Here is a 19,909-nt window from a genome sequence, read left to right on the forward strand (position 1 = left end):
GGCGTGGTGGTGGTCACCTGGAGTCCCAGCTACTCGGGAGGCTGAGGGAGGAGAATGGTGTGAACCTGGGAGGCGGAGCTTGCAGTGAGCCGAGATCGTGCCACTGCACTCCAGCTTGGGCGACAGGGCGAGACTCCATCTCAAAAAAAAAAAAAAGAAAAGAAAACCTAAACTTGAAAAAAGTTAAAAGTTAAAATATACTGCAAAAAATAATACCCCAAGAAAGGATGTGAAACAGTCAGTCTTCAGTTAGAATTTCTGACATGGTACTGGGAACAGCCATCTGTGAAGGTCATGGCTCTACCAGGCCACCATTCAATCTGGGGCACTGACACTGAGAAGCAGTTTAGGTAGTTTTCCTTCTTGACAGCAACTTCAAAAACATCCTAGCCTATTTAGTAATTCATTATGGTTCCATCCTCATTAATTATTACCTATGTTGTAATGTCTTCTTACATCTTCAGCCTGAAGCCATTCTCTGAGGGATTTCTATTCACACTCCACACAGCAGGCAGGTGGCCACTCCTCAGCACATGCTCCATGCTATCCAAATTGTTCTCATTTCCAAGACAGCAAACCCAATCTTGAGAGTCTGGCCTTGATGACATCATCACCCGTACCTATTCAAATCTGTCTTGAACCATCCTAGCTTGATTGTAACAACTTCAGGGCCCCTGGATCTTTATTTTGTAATTTTTTTTTGAGATGGAGTCTCACTCTGTTGCCCAGGCTGGAGTGCAGTGGTGCGATGTTGACTACTGCAACCTCCACCTCCAAGGTTCAAGCGATCCTCCTAACTCTGCCTCCTGAGTAGCTGGGATTACAGGGATCCACTACCATGTACAGCTAAAGTTTTGTGTTTTTTAGTAGAGATGGGATTTCACCATGTTGGCCAGGCTAGTCTCAAACTCCTGACCTCAAGTGATCCGCCCACTTTGGCCTCCCAAAGTTGGGATTACAGGCATGAGCCACGGCATCCAACCAGGGTCCCTGAATCTGACCAAAGCTCTGGCCATTTAAGGAATCGAACAATGGCACTAGTGTTTTCTCTGGTATCACCCTCAATGTCATCCAAAGGTACCCAAATATGAAAAAGTCAGGTTTTGTTATTAACCCAAATAGAGCCACCCCTTAGAGGAAGTCAAGCCCAGGAAAAGCACTGGACTTGGAGTCAGAATCCCTGGACTGGATGCAGCCCAGCTGCTGGCCTACACATCCATGATGTGTTTGACACCGATTTCCTGACCTCCAAATGGGGATGCATGGGTGCCTCCCCAACATGGTTGCTCAAGGATGAAATGAGAAACCAGTATACAATGATTCCATGAATGTTACTCTACTTCCTTCATTAATCTGCAAGTTTATGACTATTAAATTGTACTTTGAAATACTGGTACTCTGAGTTTTTCTTTTAAAAATACAAGCTTTCACCACTAGCAATTTTACTGACATATCCATGGTCTGTTCATTCATCAGTTCTTTGCTTACCAGGTTTAAGAGTTCCCGAAGCATTTCCAATGGAATGTTAAACTCCTTATATGTGACACCGTTGAAAAGGGGAGAGACTGAGAAGCTGGAGCTGATGGTTGAAAAGTAGTACTCAGGCTCTAGGGCAGTCCCATCGGGCAAGCAGGAGGCTGGTGGGAGATAAAGCTGGAAACTCAGCCATGGTGACAGGCAACTAGGGTACTTCCTCAAGCTGACTCCCCCAATAACCAACAAAGGTGCAGATTTTGCCTTTATTTATATCCCAATTCTCTGCATGTTTTTAAATTAACAACTACAGGGTAGATTGCAAATCCTTGGGGACTGATGCCCCTCACCTGTGTCTTTCAGGTCAAAGACTCAGATATAATGGTCCTAATATTTCCATCTTAGACAATATAACTTAGTATGTGGGGAGTGAAAAAAGAATTATATCTTTTTTATTTTTATTTTTATTTTTTTGAGACAGAGTCTCGCTCTGTTGCCCAGGCTGGAGTGCAGCAGTGTGATCTCAGCTCACTGCAACCTCTGCCTCCCAGGTTCAAGCAATTCTCCTGCCTCAGCCTTCCGAGTAGCTGGAATAACAGATGCCCATCGCCACACCCAGGTAATTTTTGTATTTTTAGTAGAGACGGCGTTTCGCCATGTTGGCCAGGCTAGTCTCGAACTCCTGACCTCAAGTGATCCACCTGTCTCGGCCTCCCAAAGTGCTGGGATTACAGGCGTGAGCCACCATGCCCAGCAGAAATACACCTTTTTAAAGGTGAAGAGATATGAAAGCTTGGGGTCCACAGGGCCTCAGAGATATTTTCCCACCAAAATTAGAAAAAAAAATGCACACTACTAGAAGTTTCAAAGTCAGAGCAACTAAGTGAAATACACCTGTCACTAAAAGACAAATACTGTACGATCCCACTTATTAGAGGAACTTAAATCATACATAGAGGTAGAATGGTAGCTATCAGGGACTGGGGGAAGGGGAAATGGGGAATAATTGTTTGATGTATAGTTTCAGTTTCACGAGATGAAAAGAGTTTTTGAGATGAATTGTAGTGATAGTTGCACAATATTATAAATGTATTCAATACTACTAAACTATACACTTTAAAATAATTAAGGCCAAGCATGGTAGCTCATGCCTATAATCCCAGAGTTTTCGAAGGCTGAGGTGGGAGGATTGCTTGAGTCCAGGAATTCAAGACCAGCCTGGGCAATATAGGCAGATCCTCTCTCTACAAAAAATAAAAATTAGCTGGATACAGCACCATGGGCCTATAGTCCCAGCTACTCAGGAAGCTGGAGCAGGAGGGTTGCTTGAGCCTGGGAGGTCGAGGCTACAGTGGAGCTATGAATTTGTCACTGCACTCCAGTCTGGGTAACAGAGTAAAATCCTGTATTAAAAAAAAGATGACATAGCAAATTTTATGTTATGTGTATTTTACCACAATAAAAAAAAAGAAGGAAAAAAATCAACAAAAATAAAGTCATTCAGTCATTTGACATTTAATAAATATAAACCCAGACCCAATGCAGTGGCTCACACATGTAATCCCAGCACTTTGGGAGGCTGAGGTGGGAAGATCGCCTCATCCCAGGAGTTTGAGACCAGCCTGGGCAACGCGACGAGACCCTGTGTCTACATAAATAAAATTTTTTTAAATTAAAATAGAAATATAGTAAATAGGAACCCAAAAGCATATAATTGTTTGAAAATCCATTATTTAGAAACTATAATAGAAAACTATGAGGCCAGGTGTGGTGGCTCACGCCTGTAATCCCAGCACTTTGGGAGGCCGAGGCGGGTGGATCACAAGGTCAAGAGATTGAGACCATCCTGGCCAACATGGTGAAACGCTGTCCCTACTAAAAATACAAAAATTAGCGGGGCGTGGTGGCACGTGCCTGTAATCCCAGCTACTTGGGAGGCTGAGGCAGGAAAACTGCTTAAGCCCGGGAGGCTGAGGTTGCAGTGAGCCAAGATTGCACCACTGCACTCCAGTCTGGTGACAGTAGGAGACTCCATCTCAAAAAAAAAAAAAAATCAAAACAAACAAAAAACTATGATTGAAAAACATGAATTTGTAATATTTTCATAAGACAGTATCAATTCATAAAGAAGTGAATACTAAATTTTATGACTTTTTCAAGCACTAGAGAACAGACTCAAAGAGTTTAGTTTAGCTCCAGTTGTGTCAAAGCTGGTATCTCATAGCTGGCGGCACACTGCCAATCTGTCTAAAGAGGACGCAAACCAGCAACTTACAGCAGAAAGGATAGGCAACAATACCACTGGGAGCTGAGACGCCAAGAGGCCAACATAAGAAATGGCCACTGAAAGAGGGAACAAGTGAGGAAAGAAGGGAGGGAGAAACAGCCGGATTAAAAAGGGTAGATGAGGGAGAAGGGAAGGTTGTGATTATCGGGCACTTCTCAGAAAGACACCATGAAATAAGGGCTAAGTCCTGTGTGGCTGAACCCCACAGAGGGCACAGATGATGGCAAACGACAGGGGCTGCAGGAACTAGGGACCTAACATTTGGGATTTACGCAGGGGGTGTCATTGAAACTTCTTTTTTTTTTTCCTGTGAGACAAGAGTCTCACTCTGTTGCCCAGGCTGCAGTGCAGTGTCACGATGTCTGCTCACCGCAACCTGCGTCTCCCAGGTTCAAGTGATTCTCATGTCTCAGTCTCCTGAGTAGCTGGGATTATAGGTGTGAGCCACTGCACCCGGCTAATTTTTGTATTTTTAGTAGAGATCGGGTTTTGCCATGTTGGCCAGGCTGGTCTCGAACTCCTAGTCTCAAGTGACCCACCTGTCCCAAAGTGCTGGGATTACAGGTGTTAGCCACTGTGCCCAACCTGAAAGTTTTTAAGCAGGAAAATAAGTGATCAAATTTGCGCTATTAAAAATAATTCTTATTTATTTTTTATTTTATTTAGTTTTTAAGGGTCTCACTATGTTGCCCAGGCTGGTCTCAAACTCCTAGGCTCAAGCAATCCTCCTACATGGGCCTCCCAAGGTGCTGTGATTACAGGCGTGAGCCACATCTCCTGGCCTAAAAACAATTCTTAAAAACTAAATTCTTACAGCAGTTTGGAAGAGGGTCTGGGAAGGGAGATAGAAGGACCGGCTGTAAGAAAAGTCTTAGTATGTGGTGTTGTATACCTGAAGTCCCAGCTACTTGAAAGGCCAAGGCCAGAGGATCATTATGACTGCACCCCTGTACTCCAGCCTGGGTGACAGAGCAGGACCCCAACTCAAAAAAAAGAAAAAGTCCAAGTAAAACAGGAAGTTTGAGAGGAAACTCAGAAGGCACAGGGTCTGCTGCTGTCTGTCCTACAGTGAGGCATTTCAGAGAGCAGGGCTCGCTTGTCTCGTCACCACTACAGGCAAAGTGGGCGGCAGCCAGGTCTGATGGAGTGATGCGTGGGGATCTCGCAGTCAGCCACATTAGCGTGCTCCCATCTGCCACTTACTGGATGTGCTCAAAGTGGGGCAGCGGTCATGGAGAGGAGCCCTCACCACAGAGGGTGGACAATGAGCTGTTTACCAGGAAAAGGGAGGCCTCCAAGGGCACATCATGGCCATCCTAAAATGCCCCAAAGGCAGGCAGGTGGCAGTGAGATTTTCAGAGCCTGGAGGAATACATTCTATACTTAAACAAGGAGTTGTCTCTAAGAGGTGCGATTCTGAGTGGCTGAAATTAGCCCTTATATTCTAACATATATATAGAATGTAACCTGTTACATTCTCACAGATCTAAGAGATGGAAAGCTTCCTACATTTATCTAAGCCCAGATATTCCCTTTTTCCTTCAAAATTCCCCTCACATCTCTCGAAATTGTCTTGAGACATGCTCTTTTAACAAATAGCATTATTCAAAAAAGGAGAGACTATACTGAAGCATGGAATTCTGCCTTCCCCATTTGCTATCCCTTAATCTGGGTCTTACTTCCATCAAGTATAAGGTAGAAGTAATTTTAACATGTGTCTGACATGGCACAGGGTAGTCACATGAATCCAATTCAGTAAATTATGTAAAAGTACTTTGTGAACAGCAGGGCTCTATAAAAAGTAGTAATAGGCTGGGTATGGTGGTTCACGGCTGTAATCCTAGCACTTTGAGAGACCAAGGCAGGAGTTCCCTTGAGCCTAGGAGTTCCGGACCAGCCTGGGCAACATGGCAAAACCCCATCTCTACAAAAAATACACAAGTTAGTGGGCGTTGTGGAGGGTGCCTATAGTCCTAGCTACTTGGGAGGCTGAGGTGGGAGGATCACTTGAGCCCAGAAGGTTGAAGCTGCGGTGAGCCATGATCATGCCGCTGCACTCCAGCCTGGGTGGCAGAGTGAGACTCTCCCTCCAAAAAAAAAAAAGTAGTAACAGTAGTATTACTACATTCTTTAATATTATCTACATACTTAATGTCATTAAAAAAAAAATGTCCAGCCAGGTGTGGTGGCTCATGCATGTAATCCTAGCACTCTGGAAGGAGGAAATGGGTGGATCACTTGAGGTCAGGAGTTCAAGACAAGCCTGGCCACCATGGTGAAACCCTGTCTCTACTAAAAATACAAAAATTAGCTGAGCATGCTGGTGTGTGCCTGTAATCCCAGCTACTTGGGAGGCTGAGGCAAGAGAATTGCTTGAACCCAGGAGGCAGGGCCTGCAGTGAGCCGAGACTATACCACTGCGCTCCAACCTGGGCAACAGAGCCAGACTCTATCTCAGAAAAAGAAAAGAAACATCCACCATTAGTACTTCCACCTGAAAAGGAACTTTTACAAGTTAAAGTGCAAAAATTCTGATGGCAGGTATATAGGGGTCTGTAAGTTATTTTCTGTACTTTTCTCTCTAAATAAAATATTTGAAAATTAAATGTACTTTTCTCTATATATAAAATATTTGAAAATTAAATTTTAAGAAACTTAAATGAAAACAGAAAATAAATGCTTCCTAAAAGCTTGGCACTCTAGGTCCATCCATGACAACAGAGTTAGTATCAGCATCCTTAATATCACGAGAAGTCACTGTGAGCCTGTTCTCCAAGTATTACGTCAAAATATTCTTGGGAAAGGTGAAGCCCACCTTCAAAGTAGTGAAAGGCAGATCCTCCAGGGGAACTGGGAGGGGGCATGCCGCGTTCAGGGCTGACCTGAAACACACAACCACAGTTACATATCAGAAAAGACCAGTGAGACCTCCATCAGATTTGTCTTAGACAAGGTCCTCTCTGCCAGCCCAATGTTTGTACTTCAAGTCCTGGTTGAAGCCTCATTTCCTTCCTAAAGCCCATCACAGCTACAGCATTCTCTACTACATGCTATATCACTAAATTCTGTGTGTTTAGCCGTATATTTGACACTTCATTACTGAGCTGAATTGTCCTCAGTGTTTTGTGTTTTTGTCTTTTCTCTATGAGTCAATTATATACTTCTTAAGGGCACCAACTGTCTTCCAGGCAAAATAGCATTTGGCACCCAACTGCTATGAAACATATACTTTATGACTATGAAATCACTTATAAATCTTATGTTGGGGACTAGCCTCAACACCACCTGTAGGGTATTTGATGTTTGGTGGCGACAAAGGAATGAGAAGAAACAGGTTAAGAGTTTATAAAGGTGGGAGCCAGGGGACCAGAGCAAATCAGAGGCCGCAAAGGCCTAGAGTTTTGGTTTTTACACTATTTATTGAGTATAATCACTTAGATTTAAGAAGCAGATGTTTAGGGCGAAACGGTGAAAGGGAGGCAGTGTGTCATATGTGTAATCTATAGTAGCGGCAGTTTAAATGAATTTTTTTTGTGTTTAAACAGTATATTTTCAACTTATTGGACAGCAGTTAGTGGGAGCAGGCTTAACTAGGAGTCTATATGTTTGGCCATATTTTCATGTTTTAAAGGAGTGGTTTTTTTTTTTTTTTTAACACAGTGTTTATGGATAAGAGAGTAAGTCTTGCTCAGAGTATGGGAACATAATGGCGATAAGAAGGCTTTTTTTTAGAGGCCTTTTGTGGCTTTTTACACCTCACTGTTTTATATTTTTATGGCCAGTTTATATGTGCACTCTATAAGCCCTTCCCCCCAACATCTTAAGAGGGACAAGACAAGTCTTTGTATTAAAGAGAATTCTAGTGAAACATTTCACGTTACTTAAGTTTACTCCAACTACAAAGAAGAGGGATTTTCTTCGCAGGGGAGCTTAACAGGGTCTTTCTCCTCTGCTCTTTCCCCAGTAGCCCAGGCCCACCTGAGAGATGCTGGACACACTGCTGGTTTTCCTCTTCAGGGTACCCTCCTGACAGACAGTCAGCAGATTGCTGGGGAGGATGGAGCGGAAGTCATTAAAGGAACGCCTTCGAACACCTTCAAGCTCTTCCGGGACACGGAGGGAATGAGGAGGGATTTTGGGAAAGAGCTTTGAGAGGAGAGACTCTTCCATGTTGCTGTAACGCCCAAATGCTCGCGAGATTCCTATCAGGCATGGGATAGCATACTTGCAAAGGTATTCTAGAAGATCAAGTGAAAACGTTACAATATAAGAAAGTATCCTGATAGAGTCATATAGTAAGTACTAACTTGTAACATTGACTAAGATTTCACAACCCACCCACTAATAACTGTGAAGGTTCAAAATAAGCCACAATAATGGGGTCCACCCCAAGGGCTGACAAGTGATATCTTCAACCTGTCATTAACAACTTCAGACTATGACTTCAACACACCCAGCTGCCCTGCTTGGAAGGTCTTCATCTATTCATGGCACACCCAAATCAATAATATAGCTAGGCCATATTATCAAGTACCTTATACATTTATTCCTCTTAGGAGCATATTGGTAGCCTCACAACACAGAAAAAATGACCTTTGGAAGTCAACTAATCTACCCACAGATGTTACAGGTGAAGAAACTGGGGCCCAGAAGGGTGAAGTTACTTGTCCAAGGTGACCCAGCGTCTATGTAGCAGAGCAATGCGCATGACCCCATGTGGCCTCTGAGGATACTAACACACAACAAATCAAACTAAAATAGGAAGGTTTTCTCCCATCATATATATTAGGTACCCAACAACAGAAAAGACTGGAGAAAAGCAAGGGAAAGAGTAACCACAAAACCATTTTAAGAAAAACCTTAAGGATACTCGTACCTTTGTCTTGAATCTCCAAGGCCTGGCACATCCCCAAGAGGACATGCAAAACCTGCAAAAGCACCTCTAAAATCTGTAACAGTCAAGGAAACAAGAAAAAAAAAAAAAACATAAACAAAATTAGGTAAATATCACGAAACTAAGTCAGAATTAGAAGGCACTTCAGACATTATCTTAACCAACCCCATATCTGATACATCCCTCCACAACGACTGTGCCAAATGGCCAACCAGCTGACTTTCCAGGGACAAAACCCTCACTCTCTGGGCTGGTTCCGAGTTCCTCCCAATACTGGGCCAATGTTGTCCTCCTGGGGCTTGTACCTACCAGCCCTTGGGGCTGCTTTTTCCTCTATTAACATATTCTGTAAACAGGTGATGGGTCCCCAAATCTTCTCTTTTCATGGGTAAACGCCCTAGCGCTTTTCAACCGTATTCTTCATGATCACAAATCCTTTACAATGCTAACTGCCAGCTTCTGATTTTACGGTAGTCCAGTTTTCTGTCTGGAAGTGTAGTGCTCAAAATAAAATACATTAACATCTGGGATGCTGGAACTCACCCAGCATACTCACCAAACTCATCACAGATTCTACACTTCTATGTATGTGACATTAGCTTTTCTGCAGCCACTTCACACTGCTATCTCAATGAGCTTATACATAATTTTTAATTTTTTTTTATTTGTTTGAGACGAAGTTTCGCTCTTGTTGCCCAGGCTGGAGTGCAGTGGCATGATCTTGGCTTACTGCAACCTCCACCTCCCAGGTTCAAGCGATTCTCCTGACTCAGTCTCCTGAGTAGCTAAGATTACAGGTGCATGCCACCATGCCTGGCTAATTTTTTGTATTTTTAGTACAGACAGGGTTTCACCATGTTAGCCGGGCTGGTCTCGAACTCCTGACCTCAGGTGATCCACCTGCCTTGGCCTCGCAAAGTGCTGAGATTATAGGCGTGAGCCACTGCGCCCAGTCCATAATTTTTTAAGTTAAGAAATTTTTTTTTGTCCTGGCAGGGTGGCTTATGCCTATAATCCCAGCACTTTTGTTTGTTTGTTTTGAGGCATGGTTTCACTCTTGTTGCCCAGGCTGGAGTGCAATGGCATGTCTTGGCTCACCACAACCTCCGCCTCCTGGGTTCAAGCGATTCTCCTGCCTCAGCCTCCTTAGCAGCTGGGATTGCAGGCATGCACCACCACACCTGGCTAATTTTTTATTTTTAGTAGAGACGGGGTTTCTCCATGTTGGTTAGTCTGGTCTCAAACTCCCAACCTCAGGTGATCCACCCACCTCGGCCTCCCAAGGTGCTGGGATTACAGGCATGAGCCACCGCACCCAGCCAATCCCAGCACTTTGGGAGGCTGAAGCGGGTGGATCAGTTGAGCTCAGGAGTTCAGACCTGCCTGGGCAAAGTATCAAAACCCTGTCTCTACAAAACATACAAAAACTAGCCAGGTGTGGTGGTGCGTGCCTGTGGTCAGGAGGCTGACGTGTGAGGGTCACTTGAGCCCAGGAGGCCGAGGATATAGTGAGCCAAGAACAGTGCAGGGGTTCAATCATAGCTCACTGTAGCCTCAAACTCCTGGACTCAAGCAATCCTCCTGCCTCAGCCTCCTAAGTAGCTGGGATTACAGGCATGTGTCACTATGCCCAGCTAATTTTTATTTTTATTTTTGTAGGGATAGGTTTTGCTATGCTGCCCAAGCTGGTCTCAAATTCCTGGGCTCAAGTGATCCTCCTGCCTCAGCCTCCCAGAATGTTGGGATTACAGGCGTGAGCCACCATGCATGACAATAAGCTTATAGATGAGGAAGATACCTAAGTCTTCTTTCGCACCTGCTTCTCCTGAACTATGTAATCTCTACTAACGTAGTTGGTATTTTTTATCTTTCATCTACCCCTACAAAAACTCACGGTATTAGCTTTAGCTCATTGTACAAATCTGTGATTCCCAGCTTTGTGCCTTCTACAAATGAAATCAACTTGCGTTCCAGATCTTCATTCACAGCACTAGCTTGTTTTGCTCCAATGACAGGAGGGTCCTGCTGGGCCGATACCTCACTGATCACCCTTTGGGACAGTCCTTCAGGCAGTTCTGCAAACCCTCCAAACCATCTGGCCCTCAGCCCATATAATTGGTCCAGGATGTCAGGAAAGGTGCTTGTCCAAAGCATTTATGAAGAGCCACTAGAATGCAGCAACTTCATTTCTCTCAACCATTCTTCTTAGAAAACCCAGGCAAAGAAAAAATGAAGTTGGTGTGACATGACTTGTTCATAACCAAGTCAAATCTCTTACATTTTCCTAATATTAAGTAATGCTGAATAATCTATAAAAGCTTGAAAAGCAATAGTTTTTCCATTTTATTTATTTATTTTGAGACCGAGTCTCACTCTGTTGTCCAGGCTGGAGTGCAGTGGCATGATCTCAGCTCACTGCAACCTCTGCCTCCCAGGTTCAAGTGATTCTCATGCCTCAGCCTCCCGAGTAGCTGGGATTACAGGCTCCTGCCACCACGCCTAGCTAATTTTTATATTTTTAGTAGAGATGGGGTTTCTTCATGTTGGCCAGGCTGGTCTCAAACTCCTGACCTCAGGTGATCCACCCGCCTCAGCATCCCAAAGTGCTAGGATTACAAGCCTGAGCCACCGCACCCAGCCACTTTTTCCACTTTATATGTTAAAGTCATGTTATCACCTTTGGTGTTGACCTCTTTATTCTGATAAATTTTATTCATAGAAAAGCCCTTAATGTCCAACTTTTTAATAAAAACACATTATTCTAACATATTTAAGTATTTCTTTAGCCAACCTACAAACAAATGAAGAATCTAAATTAGTCAAAATACATCACTAACTGGGAACATTTAGAATGCAGACAAGCAACTAGGCACTGTTTGGAAGAACCTAGGAACAGCAGCATACAAAAACTAACTTTCTAAGCGATAAATTTAAGAAAAAGTTGTATGATTACATTCTTTGTTTAAAGAACATTCTTTGTTAAAGAACATGTTTGTAACATTTCTATCAAAATTAACAAAATCTAAAGAAAGTCTGTGCCCTTAAAGATAAAAGCTTCAGCTACCTAGAAGATTCTCTTCTAGCTGGGCAGAGTGGCTCACACCTATAATCCCAGCACTCTGGGAGGTCGAGGCAGAAGGATCACTTGAGGCCCGGAGTTCAAGACCAGCCTGGGCAACATGGCGAAACCTCGTCTCTACAAAAAACACAAAACAAATTAGCTGGCATGATGGTGCACGCCTATAGTCTCAGTTACTTGGGAGTCTTAGGAGGGAGGCTGGCTTGAGGTGGAAGGCAGAGGTTGCAGTGAGCCAAGATTGCGCCACTGCACTCCAGCCTGGATGACAGAGCAAGACTCTGCCTCAAAAAAAGAAAAGAAAATGATCTTCCATGAATGACTTCAATCCCCAACAAAGAGCAAGAAAAATGAGCTGCCTCTGCCTTTTTCTGCCGCCTACCTTAAAGGACTTTCTGAAAAGCTGAAAGGGACAGTGCTGCTCAGGTCTCTGCAGCACCTGCCCTTCATTAGAAAAAAGAAAAAAAAAAAAAGGAAAGTTGAATAAGATAAGACTCGAGATCCTAAAGAGTACTGAAAGACCTAAACATGTCTTAGGTCTGCTGTGAACAGGATGAAATAGATAAATATCAACAAACAATTCAATCACATTTCACATTTTTAAAATCTTTTCATCACTTTGGGACTCTATTCAATCTAATAGAAATGCATACCAAATCAACCAACACATGCTTACCTCATCCCTAAGTGAAGGATCCCTATAGGCCACATCAGACAGCAGAGTTACCAAGCAGAAGCTGAAGCTCTCTGCAACCGGGAGGGCACCTGGAAGATGTAAAAACATAAATCAGATAACCAGGAACCAGACTGGGTCACACCTCTGGCCATCCAATTCAATATGTTCCCTCTCACCATGACCTGCCAAGGGACCAGTTTACAGCAGCTGCCCTCCTTGAGACGAGTCTCAAAAGAACAGCTATGGGCCCAATGAGTTTGCTGAGAAACACCCCTACCTTTCCTTTAAGTAAATGTTTTGGTTCAATAAACTTAAATGTTTCCTGAGCCAATAGCTAGTGTGAGATAACAAAGCCTCTCAACATGACAAATTCAATTTTTTATTCCCTAAGTAAATGTGATAAATCACACACACACACACACACACACACACACACAACACTTGGCTGGGCGAAGTGGCTCAAGTCTGTAATCCCAGCACTTTTGGGGGGCCAAGGCAGACGGATCACCTGAGGTTGAGTTCAAGACCAGCCTGTGGCCAACATGGTGAAACCCCGTCTCTACTAAAAATACAAAAATTAGCTGGGTGTGGTGGCGCACACCTGTAATCCCAGCCACTTGGGAGGCTGAGACAGGAGAATAGCTCGAAGCCAGGAAGTGGAGGTTCCAGTGAGCCGAGATCGCACCACTGTACTCCAGCCTGGGTGACAGAATGAGACGCCATCTCAAAAAAAAAAAAAAAAAAAATCAATTTTGAATATTGAATGTTGAATCAAGGAAAAAAGAGTATCCACTATTTAATAGCTATATACATAGTACATGACAGAAGACTTACATTTCTACTCCAGCACTTAAAATTTTAAAGTGCAGCTCTAGGCTGTTCTCAAACTTGAATGTGCCCATGCCCGGCCTAAAATTTGACTTTTTAGTAATGATGCTCTATTTAATTTGTAGTCCATCAAATTGCAGGACAGACTGGGTGCAGTGGCTCACGCCTATAGTCCTAGCACTTTAGGAGGCCAAAGCAGGCAGATCACTTGAGGCCAGGAGTTCAAGACCAGCCCAGCCAACATGGCAAAATTCTATCTCTACCGAAAATACAAAAATTAGCCAGGCATGGTGATGCATGCCTGTAATCCCAGGTACTTGGGAGGCTGAGGCACGAGAATTGCTTGAACCCAGGAGGTGGAGGTTGCAGTGAACCGAGGTCAGGCCACTGCACTACAGCTTGGAGTGCAGACAGAGTGAGACTGTCTCAAAAAAACAAAAAACAAACAAAATCCTAACAAATTGCAGGTACATGCATAATTTGGGATCTGTCAGTTTTAGGCATGTTACCAGAAATGATGAAAACCCAAAGGTTAAGAGGAATACTGGCACAAACAGAACGTTTTTTAATTTTTATTTCAGGTTCAGGGGTACATATGCAGTTTTGTTATACAGGTAAACTGCATGTTACGGGGGTTTGGTGTACAGATTATTTCATCATCCCCGTAATAAGCATAGTACCCAAAAAGTAGTTTTCCCATCCTCACCTTCCTCCTACTCTCCACTCTTAAGTAGGCCCCAGTGTCTGCTGTTCCCTTCTGTGTTCATATGTACTCGAAGTTTAGCTCCCACTTATAAGTGAGAACATGCAGCGTTTGGTTTCCTGTTGCTGTGCTAATTCTCCCATAACGGTCTCCAGCTCCATCCATGTTGCTACAAAAGACATGATCTTGGCCAGGCATGGTGGCCTCACACTTGTAATCCCAGCACTTTGGGAGGCTGAGGCAGGCAAATAACTTGAGGCCAGGAGTTCGAGACCAGCCTAGCCAACACGGCAAAACTCCATCTCCACTATAAATATAAAAATTAGCCGGGTGTAGTGGCACATGCCTATAATCCCAGCTACTTGGGAGGCTGAGACAGGAGAATCGCTTGAACCTGGGAGGCGGGGGTTGCAGTGAGCAGAGATCGCACCACTGCACTCCAAGCTGGGTGACAGAGCGAGATTGTCTCAAAAAAAGATAAAATAAAATAAAAAATAAAAGTACATGATCTTTTTCTTTTTTTATGGCTACACAGTACTCCATGGTACACATACAACATTTTCTTTATCCAGTCTTCCACTGATGGGCATTTAGGTTGATTCCTTATCTTTGTTATTGTGAATACTGCTGTAATAAACATACTTACGCATGCATCTTTACAGTAGAATGATTTACATTCCTTTGAGTATATACCCAATAATGGGATTGCTGGGTCAAATGGTAATCCTGTTTTAAATTCTTTCAGAAATTGCCAAACTGCATTCCACAATGGCTGAACTAATTTACATTCACACCAGCAGTGTGTAAGTGTTCCCTTTTCTCTACAACCTCACCAGCATCTGTTATTTCTTGACTTTTTAATAATAGCCATTCTGACTGGTGTGAGATGGTATCTCATTGCAATTTTGATTTGCATTTCTCTGATTATTAGCATCAGATGATGAGCATATTTTTCATATATTTTTGGCCACTTGTATGTCTTCTTTTGAAAAGTATCTATTCGTCCTTGGCTCACCTTTTAACGAGTTTGTTTTTGTTTGTAAATTTAAGTTCCTCATAGATTCTGGACTTTAGACCTTTGCATAGTTTGCAAATATTTTCTTTCATTCAGTAGGGTGGCTGTTTACTCTCTTGACAGTTTATTTTACTGTGCAGAAGCTCTTTAGTTTAATTAGGTCCCATTTGTCAATTTTTGTTTTTGCTGCAATTGCTTTTGGCATCTTTGTCATTAAATTTTTGCCATTAAATCTTTGCCAGGGTCTATGTCCAGAGTGGTATTTCCTAGTATCTTCCAGGGTGTTTATAGTTTAAGGTTTTACATCTAGATCTTTAATCCATCTTCAGTTGATTTTTGTATAAGGCGTAAGTAAGGGGTCTAGTTTCAATCTTCCGAATATAGCTAGCCAGTTATCCTAGCACCATTTATTGAGCAGGGAGTCCTTTCCCCATTACTTGTTTTGTTGACTCTGTTGAAGATCAGATGGTTCCAGGTGTGCAGCATTATTTCTGGGCTCTCTATTCTGTTCTATTTGTCTATGTGCTATTTTTTTTTACCAGTACCATGCTGTTTTGGTTACTGTAGCCCTGTAGTAGAGGTGAAGTTTGAAGTTGGGTAATGTGATGTCTCCAGCTTTACTCTTTTTCAGACTACCTTAGTTATTCAGGCTCTTTTTTGGTTCCATAAAAATTTTAAAATAGTTTTTTTCTAATTCTGTGAAGAATGTCATTGGTAGTTTGATAGGAATAGCACTGAATCCATAAATTGCTCTGGGTAGTATGGCCATGTTAACAATATTGATTCTTCCTATCTATGAGCATGGGATGTTTTTCCATTTGTTTGTGTAAGCTCTGATTTCTTTCAGCAGTATTTTGTAATTCTTGCTATAGAGATTTTTCACCTCCCTGGTTAGCTGTATTCCAAGGTATTTTATCTTTTCTTTTTTTTGAGATGGAGTCTCACTCTGTCACCCAGGCTGGAGGGCAGTGGCGCAATCGTGGCTCACTGCAACCTCCGCCTCCCAGGTTCAAGCGATTCTCCTGCCTCAGCCTCCCAAGTAGCTGGGATTACAGGTGTGCGCTACCATGCCCAGCTAATTTTTGTGTTTTTAGCAGAGATGGGTTTCACCATGTTGGCCAGGCTGGTGTCGAACTCCTGACCTCAAGTGATCCACCTGCCTCGGCCTCCCAAAGTGCTGGGATTACAGTCGTGAGCCACTATGCCCGGGTGGTATTTTATTATTTTTGTGAATATTGTGAATGGGACTGTGTTCTTGATTTGGCTCTCAGCTTGGATGCTGTTGGTGTATAGGAATGCTACTGATTTTTGTACACTGATTTTGTATCCTGAAACTTTGCTGAAGTTGTTTATCAGATCAAGGGGCTTTGGGCAGAGACTATAGGGTTTTCTAGGTATAAAATCATATAATCTGTGAAAAGAGATCGTTTGACTTCCTCTCTTCCTATCTGGATGCCTTTTATTTCTTTCTCTTGCCTGACTGCTCTGGCCAGGACTTCCAGAACTATGCTGGATAGGAGAGGTGAGAGAGGGCATCTTTGTCTTGTTCTGGTTTTCAAGGGGAATGCTTCGAGCTTTTGACCATTCAGTATAATGATGGCTATGGGTTTGTCACAGATGGCTATTATTACTTTGAAGTATGTTCCTTCAATGCCTAGAGTTTGTTGTGGATTTTTTTTTTGGTTTTTTTTTTTTGAGACAGAGTCTTGCTCTGTTGCCAGATTGGAGTGCGGTGGCGTGATCTCGGCTCACTGCAACCTCTGCCTCCCGGGTTCAAGCGATTCTCCTGCCTCAGCCTCCCAAGTAGCTGGGACTACAGATGCCTGCCACCATGCCTGGCTAATTTTTTGTATTTCAGGAGAGACAGGATTTCACCATGTTGGCCAGGATGGTCTCAATCTCCTGACCTCGTAATCCGCCCACCTCGGCCTCCCAAAGTGCTGGGATTACAGGCGTGAGCCACCACGCCTGGCCTGTTGAGGATTTTTAACATGAAGGGATATTGAATTTTATGAAAAGCCTCTTCTGTATCTATTAAGATAATCACATGGTTTTTGTTTTTAGTTCTGTTTCTGCCATGAATCACATTAATTGATTTGCATACATTGTATCGATCCTGTATCCCAGGGATAAAGCCTACTTGACCTGGTGGATTAGCATTTTGATGTGCTGCTAGATTCAGTTACCTAGTATTTTGTTGAGGATGTTTGCATCTATGTTCATCTATTGGCCTGAAGTTTTCTTTTTTTGTTGTGTCTCTGCCAGGTTTTGGTATCAGGATGATGCTACCCTCATAGAATTAGGGAGGAGTCCCTCCTCCTTAATTTTTTGTAATAGTTTCAGTAGGAGTGGTACCAGCTCTTCTTTATGCATCTGGTAGAATTCAGCTGTGAATCCATCTGGTCTTAGGCTTTCTTCAGCTGGCAGACTTTTTACTACTGACTCAATTTCGGAACTTGTTATTTGTCTGTTCAGGGATTCAATTTCTTCTGGGTTTAGTCTTGGTAGGTTGTATATGTCCAGGAATTTATCCATTTCTTCTAGGTTTTCTGGCTTGTATGCATAGAGGTGTTTGTCTCTCTGGGTTGGGTTTTTTTATTATTATTTCTGTGGAGTCACTGGTAATGTCCCCTTTATCAATTTCTGGTTGTGTCTATTTGGACCTTTTCTCTTTTTTTCTTTGTAAGTCTAGCTAGTGATCTTTTTTTTTTTTTTAATTCAAAAAACCAACTCCTGGATTTGTTGATCTTCTGTATGGTTTTCATATCTCATTTCCTTCAGTTCAGCTTTGGTTTTAGTTATTTCTTATCTTCTGCTAGCTTTGGGGTTAGTTTGTTCTTGTTTCTTTAGTTCCTCTAGTTGTGATGTTAGGTTGTTAATTTGAGATCTAACTTTTCAACGTCAGCATTCATGCTATAAACTTCCCTCTTAATTCTGCCTTAGCTGTGTCCCAGAGATTCTGGTATGTTGTATCTTCGTTCTCATTAATTTCAAATAATTTCTTGATTTCTGCCTTAATTTCATCATTTACCCGAAGGTCATTCAGGAGCAGGTTATTTAATTTTCATGTAATTATATGCTTTCAGTGATTTTCTTAGTATTTAATTCTATTTTTATTGTGCTGTGGCCCAAGAGCATGGTTAGTATGAGTTCAGTTTTTCTGAATTTGCTGAGGCTTGTTTTATGTCTGATAGTGTGGTTGATTTTAGAGTATGTTGCATGTGCAGATGGGAAGAATGTATATTCTGCTGCTTTCGAGTGGAGTGTTCTTAGATATCTATTAGGTCCATTTGGTCAAGTGTCGAGTTTAAATCCTGAATATCTTTAACAGTTTTCTGCCCTGATGATCTGTCTAACACTGTCAGTGGGGTGTTGAAGTGTCCCAGTTATTATGTGGTTACCTAAGCCTCTTCATAGGTCTCTAAGAACTTGCTTTATGAATGTGGTTGCTTCCGTGTTCGATATGCATAAATTTGCTCCCGTGTTGGATACATATAGTCAAATCTTGCTGAATCAAGCCTTTTACCATTATGTAATGCCTTTCTTTGTCTTCTGTGATCTTCGTTGGTTGGAAGTCTATTTTGTCTGAAATCAGAATAGCAATCCCTGCTCTTTTTTCCATTTTCCATCTGCTTGGCAGATTTTTTTCATCTTTTTACTTTGAATGTATGGGTGTCACTGTATGTGGGATTGGTCTCTTAAAGACAGCATACCATTAGGTCTTGCTTCTTTATCCAATTTGCCACAATGTGTCTTTTAAATGGGACATTTAGTCCATTTACATTCATAATATTGATATGTGTGGCTCTGTTCCTGTCACCATATTGTTAGCTGGTTATTATGTAGGCTTGTTTGTGTGGCTGCTTTATAGTGTCACTAGTCTAGGTACTTAGGTGTGTTTTGTTATTGTTGTTGTTTGTTCTTTTTTTGAGACAGAGTTTCATTCCTCTTGCCCAGGCTGGAGTGCAGTGATGCGACTGTGGCTCACTGTAACCTCCACCTCCCGGGTTCAAGTGATTCTCCTGCTTCAGCCTCCTGAGTAGCTGGGACTACAGGCATCTGCCACCATGCTCAGCTAATTTTTTGTCTTTTTAGTGGAAACGGGGTTTCACCATGTTGGCCAGCCTGGTCTCAAACTCCTGACCTCAGGTGTTCCATCCGCCTTAGACTCCCAAAGTGCTGGGATTACAGGTGTGAGCTACTGTGCCCAGCCCTTAGGTGTGTTTCTGTAGTGGTTGGTAATAATCTTTCCCTTCCATGTTTAGCATTCCCTTCAAGACCCTGTAAGGCAGGTGGTGGTAAAGAAATCCCTTAGCATGTGCTTGTCTCAAAAAGATCTTATTTCTCCTTCACTCATAAAGCTTAGTTTGACCGGATATGAAATTCTTCGTTGGAAATTCTTTTCTTTAACAATGCTGAATATGAGCCAGGCCCAGAGGCTCATGCCTGCAATCCCAGCACTTTGTGAGGCTGAGGAGTGGGGGTCACTTGAGGCCAGGAGTTCAAGACCAGCCTAGTCAACATGGCAAAACCCTGTCTCTACTAAAAATACAAAAATTAGCTGGGCATGGTGGTGTATGCCTGTAGTCCCCAGTTACTCAGGAGGCTGAGGCATGAGAATTGCTTGAACCTGGGAGGCGGAGGTTGTAGTGACCCAAGATCGCACCACTGCACTCCAGCCTGAGTGATGGAGTGAGACTCTTTCTCAAAACACAAACAAAAACAACAACAAAAACAAAAACAAAACAAAACAAAAAGGCTGAATGTAGGCCTCCATTCTCTTCTGGCTTGTAGAGTTTCTGCTAAAAGGTCTGCTGTTAGCCTGGTGGGACTCCCTTTGAAGGTGACCTGTCCCTTCTCTCTAGCTGCCTTTAACATTTTTTTTCTTTCATTTAGACCTTGGAGAATCTGATGACTATGTGCCTTGGGGATGGTCTTCTTGTGTAGTATTTCATAG

The 19,909-nt window shown here is 42.7% G+C and overlaps 1 protein-coding gene across 6 annotated transcripts in view; it reads right to left on the reverse strand.

Annotated features, from left to right (window-relative positions):
* The window catches only part of PI4KA (phosphatidylinositol 4-kinase alpha), a 151,023-nt gene that overhangs the window by 104,214 nt on the left and 26,900 nt on the right, over positions 1-19,909 (reverse strand). For all 6 annotated transcript variants that reach the window (XM_034948745.4, XM_034948743.4, XM_034948744.3 and 3 more), the window contains exons 4-8: positions 12,407-12,495; positions 8,637-8,709; positions 7,739-7,998; positions 6,576-6,642; positions 1,489-1,637 (exon numbers count right to left, since the gene is read on the reverse strand). In XM_034948745.4, coding sequence (XP_034804636.2) covers positions 1,489-1,637; positions 6,576-6,642; positions 7,739-7,998; positions 8,637-8,709; positions 12,407-12,495 — 638 coding nt within the window. The remainder of the gene's footprint in view (positions 1-1,488; positions 1,638-6,575; positions 6,643-7,738; positions 7,999-8,636; positions 8,710-12,406; positions 12,496-19,909) is intronic.

The sequence above is a fragment of the Pan paniscus genome, chromosome 23, assembly GCF_029289425.2.
Source record: "Pan paniscus chromosome 23, NHGRI_mPanPan1-v2.0_pri, whole genome shotgun sequence".
NCBI classification, from domain to species: domain Eukaryota; kingdom Metazoa; phylum Chordata; class Mammalia; order Primates; family Hominidae; genus Pan; species Pan paniscus.